The sequence below is a fragment of the Hemitrygon akajei genome, chromosome 12 (genome assembly GCF_048418815.1).
Source record: "Hemitrygon akajei chromosome 12, sHemAka1.3, whole genome shotgun sequence".
Lineage (NCBI taxonomy): Eukaryota > Metazoa > Chordata > Chondrichthyes > Myliobatiformes > Dasyatidae > Hemitrygon > Hemitrygon akajei.
Window position 1 is genome coordinate 25,037,137 of NC_133135.1, and position 13,607 is coordinate 25,050,743.

Sequence of the window (13,607 nt, forward strand, 5' to 3'; positions counted from 1 at the left end):
TTCTCAAGAACTAAAGAGTTATTCTCAAGTAGAATTTTAATCTTTTTTATATTCAGTTCCCACTGCCATTTTCTTACCTTCCTGAGCTGCCATCGCTATGTTTACAATGTTGGTGACGTTCGGGGTCAGCTTGGCAAAGAACGGTATCTTAACAGCTTGCCGTACCCAGCGGCAGATGTTTTGCACCAGGTTTGGATCCTGTTCAAATGGGTCAGTTACAGAACTAGATGAGAAACTAATCTGATAAAGCTGTGCAGAGAGACAGGCATAGCTTCATGCTGCCAGTCTGACTGCACTGTGTGTGACATTGAAGGGACTACAACCCTCTCATTACTTGATCCTCAGATCACAGCAATAAACAGCAGAGCAGTAATAATATCATCTAACACAATTGCATTTTTCTTGTCTACTAAATAAGCCGAATGAATCAGCCTCCATTATAGCATAATAGCATTACTTGACTAATACTGATCGAGAAAGGTGATTACAATGAATTATCCATTAAGGTATTGAAACTACTGTTATTAATAAATTTCCTTTCTTACGAATAAAGAAAACTTAATTGCTGATACTAAATCATTTTTTTCCACTTTCTCATTACTGCTCCCCTGCTTTTTTGAAAGATTAGTTTCACTTTTTTTTTAACAATTCATTACCCTTTAAACATTCACTCAAGTTAGATTAATTACACATAGAGTGTGGCCAGTCTGTGCCACTGTGGGTTGGAGGTGATTGGCAGTTAAGTAGGTTTCTGGGTGGCTGGAGCAATGCTCAGTCAAATTTGCCTCTGTTGTCTTTTAGCAGTGTGATGATAGAGGCATTGTGGTTAATTTATTAGACTCGTGATCCACAGTCTGGGCTAAAATTTCAGATATGTGAGAGGTAACATAAGCTCAAGGGATTCTGCTGGAAATTCAGAGTAACACACACAAAATACTGAAGGAACTCAGTAGGCCAGGCAGCAGCTATGGAGAGGAATGAACAGTTGACATTTTGGGCAGAACTGGAGAGGTAGTGGCATGCAAGTAGAGCCAGCTACAGCAAAGTAAGTTCAGTTGTGGCCTTGGGTGCTCTCTGTGCTGGCACATTCTCTCTAAGACCACATGGGTTTCCTCCATTTCCTCCTGTTTCTTCCCACTTCCCAAAGCCATGTGGGTCATTAAGTTAATTGGCCACTAGCATGTAGGGGAGCGGCAGAATCGGGGGGAGCTGATCAGAGTGTGGGGAGAAATATAAAAATGGGTTTAATGTACGATTAGTGTAAAGATGAGCAATTAAAGATTAGCTTTATTTGTCACACTTACATTGAAACATACAGAGAAATGAATTGATGCTTAACGTCACCAAAACCAAGGAGATGATCGTCCATTTTAGACGGTCTCAGCCTGAGCACACACCCCTCAGCATCAGCGGCTCCACAGTGGAGAGAGTGGAAAACATCAAGTTCCTTGGGGTGCAGATCTCAGACAATCTCACCTGGTCCAGGAACACCACTGGGATTGTGAAATGGGCCCAGCAGAGATTGCACTTTCTGAGGAAACTTCAACAAGCATCACTCCGCACTAACATCTTAACTACATTCTACAGAGGCATGGTTGAGAGTGTGCTGACCTTTTGCATCACAACCTGGTACTCCAGCTGCAGTGCTGCCGACAAAAAAGCCTTGCAGAGGGTGGTTAGGGGAGCAGAGAAGGTTATTGGGGTCTCCCTACCTTCTGTCCAAGACCTCTGTCAGGGTCGATGCCTCCAGAAGACACAGTACATCATTAAAGACCCCTCACACCCTCTCCATGAACTATTTGTTCTTCTGCCAACAGGCAAACATTACAGGAGCATCAAAACTAAAACCACAAGGCTACTAAACAGCTTCCTCCCACAGGCAGTCAGACTGCTAAATAGCTGCTCTACCTGACTCTGCTTTGGACACTTTTAACTTGCACTGGACACTTATAACTTGTTTTTAACTGACATGTGGCTGTTGTGTTTTACTATTTATTGTTATGTTTATTATTTAGTGTTGCATTTGTTATGTTATGATTGCACTTGCCCCTGGGAAACGCTGTCTCATTCTGCCCTGCAGAGCTGATGTACGGTTAGAATGACAATAAAGTTTTTGAATCTTGAACCTTGAATCGTTTGCATCAAATCAAATCAGTGAGGATTGTGTCAGGCAGCCATGCTTCCAGAGCCAACATAGTATGCCCACAACTTTTAACACTAACTCGTACATCTTTGGAATGTGAGAGGAAACGGGAATACCTGGAGGAAACCCATGTAGTTCCAGGGAGAACATATATACGCCTTACAGACAATAGTGGGAGTTGAACCCCGATTCTACAATTGCCACTGTAAAGCACTGTGCTTACCTCTCTGCTATTGTGCCATCTCTAGTTAAGTAAATGGGTGATTGAAGGTCAGTGTGGAATCAGTGGGCTGAATGGCCTGCTTCCTTACTGCACTCTATGACAGCCGGGGAGCTGAAATTTGGTTGCTTTAACCTATCTGTTGTATAAGTGCCAGCGACAATGACCACAGAATTGATGGATCGGCATGAAAACTTGCTCGCGTCACTGCTGTCTTCAGGCTAGGCCGTCTGCTGCCTTTATCTGGCTTGATCTGTGCGAGACTCTTGACTGCCCACTGAAATAACTAATGATGTCAATCATTCAATACAAGAGAAATATCATGCGATAGCTTGAGTACAAGCCAGCAATGTTCTCAACCATAAATGAGTAACATAAAACACAAGTAGCCCATGACTCAATTGATTGACGATACGGCTTGAGCAGCTAAATGCTCGGTGGTTCCAATACACCTCATGAAATAGTCATCAGGAGCAGAGATGTGCAAACTGATTTCTCAACCAGTTAGGCTCTACAAACACAGTACAAAATGACTCTGAACTTGAGGTCCTATGAAGGGTCACAACTGAAACAGGGTAGGACTTTTACCAATGGTGCCGGAGTAAGATTGCCATGGTGAGCAGCAGGACTCTGAAACAACTCCCTCGTTGAGACTGAGTGGCTCTGATACTGGCTAAACTGTTGAGGTGGGTGCAGAAGGCTCACAATTGGGAGAGTGCAGGTTTATTTTTTTTGTACTTAGAGATACAGCTTGGTAGCAAGCCCGTCCAGTCCAAAGAGCCCACGTCACCCAATTACACCCATGTGACCAATCAACCTGCTAACCTGTACGTCTTTGAAATGCAGAAAGAACCGGAGCAGCCAAAGGAATCTCACATGGTCACGGGGAGAATGTAGAAGCTCTGTACACACAGCAGCAGGAATCGAACCTGGGTGGTTGGCACTATAATAACGCAAAGCCAACCACTACCCCCTGTGCTAACTGCCGCCCCACAATAATGTTTAATGAAAATGTGAGCAGTTTTCAGTTTCCCACTGAGGTTTTTTGAACACCTCTCAAAACCAAGACTTCTTCCACCAAAAAGGATAAGGGCAGCAGGTATAACAGGAGGTGCTGGTGCCAGCTTCAGCAATCTACATTCAGCCTGACTTGGGTGCTGTCCAAATGAAGTCTGCATGTTCTCCCCAATGGACTCATGGGTTTCTCTGGGTGTTCCGGTTTCCTCCCACATCCTAAACATGCACAGCTTTGTAGATGATGGTCGCAGTCAATTAACCTCACTATTGATAGGTGATGGGGGATCAGGGTGGAGTTGATTGACACATGAGAGAGAAAGAGTTATAGGGCATTAAGACGCAGGGAAGGTGACTGATGGTTCTGCTCAGAGAGCGATCATTGAATCAAAGGGCCGCTGCCTCCTATATATTAGAATATTAGAAAGGTGGATGGGAACAGGTTTCCCTCCAAGCTATGAACAAATGTGCATTGGATATACCATATATTACTGTCCTTCATCAGTATGTCTAAATGCTGAAGCACCCCACCGGCTTCACTGTGGAAATATCTCATCAGAAGGCTTTAATGATTTTAGGTGACAGCTCACAATTGAATTCTTGAGGGCAAGTAAGTACTGGCCTTATAAACAAGTAGTCAAAAGAAAACTGCAGAATGAAATCTGGAACAGGTATTAGGTCCTTGATTTGCAGAAACAATAAACTTTGTTCCTGTGTTAGATTGGTGCCCTTGACGATTATATCACGTCATGACCAATATGGCTTACTGCACAATGCACGTGCATATTCGATGCAATGAACCATATTGGGTCATTTCACAGAACATTGCACAATTAACCTTCCAATGAAGATGTCTGCTGTTCACTTGTGAGATAAACTGCCCTCATCCCCAAGGCAGGAATTTTGTTCCTTTCAAAGTTACTGAGATTTTTAATAAACTTATAATTAATACACCAGGAACAGAGTAGTTCAAATTTCACAACATACAGTATGTCAGTCATAATAAAATGTTATTCTCTTTCTAAGGCTGCAAAGCCTATTGAGTGTGCTCTGCTCTTAGACAGTAGCTGACATGTAGCTTGATTCCATTTATCTGCCTTAGGCTATTTCTCAAAGCTATCACCAATAAAAACCTATCAATCTCAGTTTTGAAAATTTAAATTTTCCAGCAACCCCGATCCTATCTGCGAAAACTTGCTTTCTTAGCAACACGCACAAATGCTGGAGGAACTCAGCAAGTCAGGCAGCATCTTTGGAAATGAATTAACGGTGAAAGCTGCACAAGGTTGTAAAGTTACTCAGCTCTGTCATGGGCACTATCCTCCTTAGTATCCAGGACATCATCAAGGAGCGGTGCCTCAAAAAAGTAGTGTTCAACATTAAGGAGCCCCATCAACCAGAACATGCTTTGTTCTCATTGCTACCATCAGGAAGGAGGTACAGAAACCTGAAGAGGCACACACTCAATTATTCAGGAACAGCTGCTTCCCCTCTGGCATCCAATTTCTGAATGGACTTTGAATCTATATCATTACCTTTTTCATTTCCTTTTTTAGCACTACTTACTTAATTTAACTATCATATATATGTACGGTAATTCAAATTTTTTTCTCTATTATTATGTATTGCATTGTAATGCTGCCACAAAGATAACAAATTTCATGACATTTGCTGGTGATATTAAACCTGATTTTGATTCTGAATTTCCCTCATCCTTTCCAGGCCTGATGAAGGGTCTCAGCTCAAAACGTCAAGTGTTAATTCATTTCCAAAGATGCTGCCCGGCCTTCTGAGTTCCTCCAACATTTTGGGTGTGTTAATTTGGATTTCCAGCATCTGCAAACCTTCTCCTGATCATGACTTGCTTCCTTATTTGACTTGTAAAGAGCCTGGCTCTGACTTTAACATTATGCTTTCTTAAACTAGATCCACCCTCCAGAGGGAATAATTTCTTTGTATATAAACTTTTGAATCACTTAAACATTCTAAACATCTCAACATATTACCCTTATAAACGTCAGGGGAAAACATGACAAGTTTATTCATCCTTTACTTCTAGTGCAGCTTTGTATGCCATATCCTTTTCAAGGTGAGTGCATCTTTCCATGCATCCAGTGCCTAAGATTAAATTAGTCTCTCAAGTAATGTTTGATACATGCTGCATTGTAACCTCTTCTGATAAAGATCAACACAATTTTCGCCCTTGCGATTGCTTTGTGTAGCCAAGAGATAACTTTTAGAGACTGGAATACATGGACATTAATCCTCTTGGTTTTCTGTGGCTGATATTCAAATTTGACTTTCCTAGATCTAAAGTGTACAGTATAATCTCACTTTCTCACATTGAGCATCACCGACTATTTTTGTCCTACTCTCTTTATCCTTCTCTAGGTCTCCCTTTATCCGGATGCATGATAGACCTTAAAAAACATAAGACAAAGGAACAGAATTAGGCCATTTGGCTCATCAAGTCTGCTCCACCATTACATCATGGCTGATTTATCATCCCTCTCAACCCCATTCTCCTGCCTTCTCCCTGTAAACTTTGACACCTTGACTAATGAAGAACCTGTCAGTCTCACCTTTAAATATACCCTTTGACATCTATATGTGGCAATGAATTCCATAGATTCACCACCCTCTGGCTAAAAAAATCTTCCTCATCTCTGTTCTAAAGGATTCTGAGGCAGTGCCCTTTGGTCTCAGACTCACTCACTATAGAAAACAACCTTTCCACGTTAACTCTTACTAGACCTTTTGTAGCATAGTGCTTTGCAGTGGCAGTAATCTGGTTCAGTTCCCACTACTGTCTGGAAGGAGTTTGTATGCTCTTCCCTTGACTGTTGGATGTGGAAGCTATGGAGAAGGTGCAGAGATTTACCAGGATGTTGCCTGGTTTGGAGAACAAGTCATATGTAGCAAGGTTAGCAGAGCTGGGACTTTTCCCTTTGGAGCGTAGAAGAATGAGAGGTGACTTGATAGAGGTCTACAAGATTATGAGAGGCATAGATAGGGTGGATAGTCAGTACCTGTTTCCCAGGACACCAATAGCAAACACCAGAGGGCATATGTACAAAATTAAGGGAGGGAAACTTAGGGGAGACATCGGGGTTAAGATTTTTACACGGAGGGTTGTGAGTGCCTGGAATGACTTGCCAGGGATGGTGGTGGAGGCTAAAACATTAGGGGTATTTAAGAGCCTCTTGGACAGGCACATGGATGAAAGAAAAATGGAGGGTTATGGGGTAGTGTGGGTTTAGTACTTTTTTTTAAGGATTATATGGGTCGGCACAACATGGAGGGCTGAAGGGCCTGTACTGTGCTGTAGTGTTCTATGGTTCTATGGACTGCGTGGGTTTTCTCCGGGTGCTCTGGTTTCCTACCACATTCCACAGATATACAGGTTAGTAGGTTAATTGGTGGCATGGGTGTAATTGGCTCGTTGGCTTAGAAGGGCCTGTTACCAAGCTGTATCTCTAAATTAAATAAGTAAATAGGTCTCATTGTAACATCTTCTTTCTTACTGTCTCCTGTTGAATGGCATCTGACAAAAGGGCTACACACTTCAGTAATGTTTTAACTCAGATATTAAAAGGACAAGTGAAGCTCCAGGTATAGATCCCCTGGATAGTATCATGCATGCCAGTAGATGGACAGTTATCACTTCTGTTTATGCTCGCTTTATCACAGGAGCAATCACTGTTCCTTCAAAGCTGAGCGGGTGCGCAGCCATGCAATTACTGAAATGCTCCCGTGCATATAGCCTTTGCTGTTACACAGATGGAATTTTCTTTTATATAATATTAAAATGAAATACTAGGCTGTTTTCAGGTTGTGTAAAAATGTACGGCTCAGAATGTGTGGATAGGTCTCTACCAGCTTTGCACATCTGATCGCAGCAATTTCCCCCCGTTCTTCTTTACAAAAGTGCTCAAGCTCTGTTAAGTTGCATGGAGATTGTGAGTGGACAGCCATTTTCAAGTCCAGCCACAAATTCTCAATTGGATTGAGGTCTGGACTCTAATTTGATCATTCCATGAGAGCATAAGATATAGGAGCAGAAGTAGGCCATTTGGCCCATCGAGTCTGCTCCGCCATTCAGTCATGGGCTGATCCAATTCTTCCAGTCATCTCCACTCCCCTGCCTTCTTCCCATACCCTTTGATGCCCTGGCTAATTGAGAACCTATCTATCTCTGCCTTAAATGCACCCATTGGCCTCCACAGCCACTCATGGCAACAAATTCCACAGATTTACCACCCTCTGACTAAAGTAATTTCTCCGCATCTCAGTTCTAAAAGGACGTGCTTCAATCCTGAAGTCCTGCCCTCTTGTCCTAGACTCCCCTACCATGGGAAATAACTTTGCCATATCTAATCTGGACTCCAGGACATTAACTTTGTTGCTTTTAAGCCATTCCTGTGTAGCTTTGGCTTTATGCTTGGGGTCATTGACTTGCTGGAAAACAAATATTCTCCCAAGTTGTAGTTGTCTTGCAGGCTGCGTCATTTTCCTCCAGAATTTCCCTGTATTTTTCTGCATTCATTTTACTCTCTACAAGCCTTGCAGGGCCTGTTGCAGGGAAGCATCCCCCCAGCATGTTGCAATCACCACCATACTTATGGTAGGGATGGAACGTTTTTGATGATGTGTGGTGTTTGTCTTATGCCAAACATAGCGTCTAGTCTGATGGCCAAAAAGCTCAATTTTGGTTTCATTAGGCCATAGAATCTTCTTCCAGCTGATTTCAGAGTCTCCCACATGGCTTCTGGCAAACTCTAGCCAAGATTTCATGTGAGGCTTTTTCAACAGTGGCTTTCTCTTTGCCAGTCTCCCATAAAACTACAGCTGGTAAAACACCCTGGCAACAGTTGCTGTGTGAGCAGTCTCTCTCATCTCAGCCACTGAAGCTTATAACTCTCCCAGAGCTGTCAAAGGTCTCTTGGTGGCCTCCCTCTCTAGCTCCCTTCTTGCACAGTCACTCAGATTTTGAAGACGGCCTGCTCAAGGCAGATTTACAGCTGTGCTATATTCTTTGTATTTTTTGATGATTGATTGAATTAACTGTACTCTAAAGGATATTCAGTGATTTGGAGATGTTCTTGTATCCATCTAATGAAGCAACTGTTCCATATTAGCTACCTTCTACACTTTGGAAATTTCACCAGTGGCTAACAATGGAGCAAATATCTCCACGAGGCACACTGCAATTTCCTCTCTAGCCTCCCACAATGTTCAAGGCTGCACTGAGTCAAGTATCTTACAAATGACCACTTACAGATGAATTGTTGCTTGAATTAGAGACCCAATAAATCTATCCAGTCTCAATCTACATTTGTTATAGATTTTCGCACCAGCCCTTTGAACTTCCCAGTGGAATAGTCCCAAATTTTTGCCTGGTGTATTGATCTTGGCTGAAAACATGAAAGATTTTAATCCCAGCAGTTTCTACACTAGTGGCCACATTATTACACACCTCCTGAACCTAATCATGTGGCCACTGAAGGTGTGTTTGAGGTCTTTTGCTACTGTAGCCCATCCAATTCAAGGGTCAATGTGTTGTGCATTCAGAGATGCTCTTTTGCCCACCACTGTTATAACACGTGGTTACTGCCATCTTCCTGTCAGCCATTCTCCTCTAACCTCTCTTATTAACAAGGGATTTTCATCCACAGAACTGCCACTCATTGGATGTCCTTTTGTTTTTCACACCATTCTTTGTAAACTTTTGAGACTATTGCATGTGAAAATTGGTAGTTTCTGAGATACTCAAACCATGCCTAAATGGTTTTATGTACTGAATTGCTGCCACATGATTGGCTGATTAGATACTTGTATTAACAAGCAGATATATAGGTGTACCTAATACAATGGCCACTGTGTATATAAATATAGTTAGGCCAGACAAACAATAAAAACATTAAAAAATCTTGCTGCCCTGTATTGAATTTATACAGGCAGTAGTGAATGTGTAGATGAGTTTGCTCATGTATTAAAAAGCATACCTTTACTCGCGAGCACACTTTATAATAATAGTTAAAGCAAATATTTTAATTCCCATTAGATTTGGATCAGAAAATGTAACATTGTTTTCTAAATGATGCAGAACTATTTTATCCATCCTGAACCATATTCCCTTCCCCCATCCTGCTGCTAGCTTTTATTCAAAGTGGCATGACTTCAGTTTGTCAACGTACATGAGCAGAATGCAAATTGAAACCATTTTATCTAACAACACTTTAAGGCATTATTGAACCATATGCATGATGCTACCCAAAGTGTACAAGATGAAACTGCAGCATTCATTTTGAACAATGTATTTCCAAAAGTACCAGAAGTGAATTGGACTGTCTTTTGCATAAGGATTAGGACTGAAAGGGGTTAGTTCAATTATATATAGGAGATATAAACACATTGTATGCTCGTGTAAAAATATGCGTTAGTTTGGACGTACATTGATTTATGATGTACTTACAACCTTTGAAGGAGTTATTCCTTGTACATGCAATAAAATAGCTTGAAGTTTCAAAGATACTATGTCAAATCAACTCATGAGGAGTTCAGTAGTTAAATGATTGCTTTATGTTGAATACAGTGGGTAATAATAACAAAAGATTCATTTTGTAAGAGGTAAAATATGGTCATTTCATTTTCTTTTTATTAAGAAGTGCACAATGCCCTCAATTAGAATAATTATTCCGCATGTATTTTTAAAAGAATTTTATCAGTTCTGGATTAAGTAAAATATATCCATCTATGAAAACAACCATAATTACTAAACTAGGATGAATAAGCGTTACTTTAAATATAGATTAATTCAGATGAAATGGTATTGCTTTGAACATTTTGGCAACTAGTTTTCAAAGTATGTAATTTTTCTAAATCCTTTCTTAGCTATAACATTGTCTGATATAATGCTAGTAATTTATTAATTGCATAATCTAACAATTGCAGTAGTGAATGGTACCAGAATAACACTTCTGTCCAAATGTATTTATGCATTTGAAATTACTCTTTGTGGAAGACATATTCCAATTTGCCATTTTGAATTAAATTTTAATTTGTGCATCGTACACTCCCATTATTCTAAAGATGTATATTCTTAGGGAAAATCTGACTACATATATATTAAAATGTAGATTACGGAGATCCATATGAAATTACAATTTCACACATAATGGTTATAAATGAAGCACACAGAGGATCAGTCATACAAAATTATAATGAACCAAACAGCTGGTACTGAAAGATGCTTCCAAAAGCTGGTTTACTAATATATTAGCTGTTTGACAGAACTTAAACCCAAAGACAATTCTTCTTACAATTTTCCATCACTAAACCATCCAGTAGTTTTTTTTTAATTGAGCTGATCTGGCTGTCGTCAATTAAGACAGTAATTAGGAACTGTCAAGAGGCACCAAGGATTTTACCATATTTATATATTATAATAATATTTACAATTAGATAGGGTCTTTCATGTTGAAACATCTTAAAGCTGCTTTGCACAATGTACTGCTTCTCTATTAAAGTGCACCGATCACTGCTGTGCTGACAAATCAAACTAGGAACAGTCTACAAGCACAACAGGATGTTTTTAAATGCTCCTCAATCAAATGCACATACCGCATGAATAATATAATCTCACCAAAGATATTAGATCTCTGCTGCCATTATAAATATTAATTAACCCTTAGAACTCCATGGAGAACATTACTCACTTAGCTGGTACTTGATAAGGAAATCTCTGCTGAATTACTATCTCGCCAATAGCATCTGGAAGCTGGCTCACTTCCAGTGGAAAATTTGGTTTATAAAGAGCTGCTCTAAACTAAATGGTGCGGTGGGATATTCCCTTTGTTGACCTTTTCCCAACTTTACTTGCAAACTATTGCCCTACCTGCAACAATTTTTACCCCTACAATGACTTTAGAACATGCTGCTTACCTATTTTTCTGATTGGAAAGATATTTACCATACCATAATAAGATTTCCTGGCAGTTTGCTGTTATAAAAATACTAATACGTTCTTCTTAATCTGTCTACAACCTTTATCTTGGTTGGCCATGAGGCCAGGATACATAGAAATAGAAGCAGGTCCTTCAGCCCTCCAAGACTGCTCTACCACTCAAAATCATGGCTAATCCAACTTTCACCATGTCTTCTTTCCCATCCTCTCCCCGATACGCTTTGATTCCTTATTTGTTTAAAAACATATTTATCTCAGGTTTTAACTATGAGCTTACACTGCCTTTGTCTCCAGGAATTCCAAGAACTTGCAACCCATTAAGAGAAGAAAATTTCTCATCCTCTAATCCTTAATTGAACTGTTTATTCCAAAACAATGTTCCCTGGATCTGGCCTAGCTCATGAGGCAAAGTATCTTCCCAGAATTTAATCTATTAACATCCACCCACATTCCTAGAAACTTTCTTGTTTCAATAAGATCTTCTCTTAGGTCTTTTAAGCTCAAGTGAATCCATACTCAGCCTCTTCAAACTTTCCTCATAAAGCAGTTCTTCCATACAGTCTGATTGTTCTAATAAACTTCTCTAAACAGCCTCCAATGATAATACATAATGGGACCACAACCATGCTTAGCACTCTGGATGTGGTCTCAATAGTGACTTATGTAATATAGAAAGACTTCTTGACTATATTAGTCCAACTCCTGTGATATAAAACCCAACATTCCATTGGACATCCTGATTACCAGCTGTAGCATTGTGCTAGCTCTGTGTTAAAATAGGAGGACCTTCACATCCATTTGAACTGCATTACTTTTTGAATTTTTCCCTTTTAAAATAATAGTCTGCTTCATTGTTCATTCTTTCAAAGCTACCTCTTCTGTCATCTTTCCTGTGACACCACAGTTGAATGTTTCCTTTGAGGTTTCCTACTATATCATCGTGACAAAAGTCCGAGCACACTCTTCTTCCTCTGCTCAGATTGCAGTCCACAAACCATCAGTACCAGGAGATCTCTTAGCGTTTAGTTCCATTAGTTGTTCAATACTAATGCTCAGATGACATTGAATTTCTCCATGTGTGCATTATGAGATGTTCAGAGTGCTTTATGCCATAAACCCTGATGCAAAATACTTCATAAACTGCTGCGTCTCATCTCCCATAAGTATTTCCTCAGCCTACTTGATGAAGGGACTTATGTTCACTTTGACCCTTCTCTTCCTGTTCATATTCTTAAAGACCTTTCCATCAGTTTTGATGTTTTTTCTGATTTACACTCCAGATATTTTCATTACTTATTCTTTCTTTTATTCTTATTGCATATTTAGGGCAGTGGGGATACCAGACAGGAGAGTGGAATGCTCCTCTTGTGGGTTGTGGGAAGGCAGGGGGACCTCCAGTGTCCCTAATTACTACATCAATAGGAAGTGCATCCAGCTGCAGCTTCATTCAGAACTTGTTAAGGGATTGGAGCAAGAACAAGATAAACTCCAGATCTTTCAGGAGGCTGAGGGTTTGACAGACAGAACATACAGGGAGGTAGTTACACTCAAGGTGTGAGACACAGGCAACTGGGTGACTGTCAGGAGGGGAAAAGGGATAGGTAGCCCTTGTAGAGTACCCCTGTGGCCATGTCCCTCAAAAACAGGTATGTATACCACAGCAGTCAGGTATCTGGCACTGAGTCTGTCACATAGGCTCAGAAAGGAATGGGGGTGGGGGGAAACGGAAAAGAGGCTAATTGTGGTGATGGGGGTTCAGTAGTCAGGGGAACTGAAAGGAGATTCTGTGAATGAGAATGAGATTCTTTTATAGTTTGTTGCCTCCCAGGTGCCAGGGTCAGAACATCTTGGATTGAGTCCACGGTAATCGTAATTGGGAGGGTGAGCAGAAAGAGGTTGTGGTCCACATCGTTACCACGTGTAGGAGTGTCGAGATCCTGCAAACTGAGTGCAGAGAGTTAGGTGCTAAATTAAAGGACAGGACCTCCAGGGTTTTGTCACGTGCTCGTTAGCCTGAAATAGGAAGATCACACAGTTTGACACATGGCTAAAGAGATAGGGCCGATAGGGGGAGGGCAGGGCTTCAGATATTTGGATCATTGGGCACTCTTCTAAGGGAAGATGGGACTTGTACAGAAGGAATGGTTTACATCTGAACTGGAGGGGAACTAATATTCTAGCAAGCACGCGGAAATCTGCAGATGCTGGAAATTCAAAGAACACACACAAAATGCTGGTGGAAGACAGCAGGCCAGGCAGCATCT

General features: G+C 40.8%; 1 protein-coding gene across 2 annotated transcripts in view; it reads right to left on the bottom strand.

The window, feature by feature from the left end:
- Positions 1-13,607, bottom strand: part of LOC140736808 (dihydropyrimidine dehydrogenase [NADP(+)]-like) — an 888,868-nt gene that overhangs the window by 187,823 nt on the left and 687,438 nt on the right. For both annotated transcript variants that reach the window (XM_073062742.1, XM_073062741.1), the window contains exon 17: positions 78-198. In XM_073062742.1, coding sequence (XP_072918843.1) covers positions 78-198 — 121 coding nt within the window. The remainder of the gene's footprint in view (positions 1-77; positions 199-13,607) is intronic.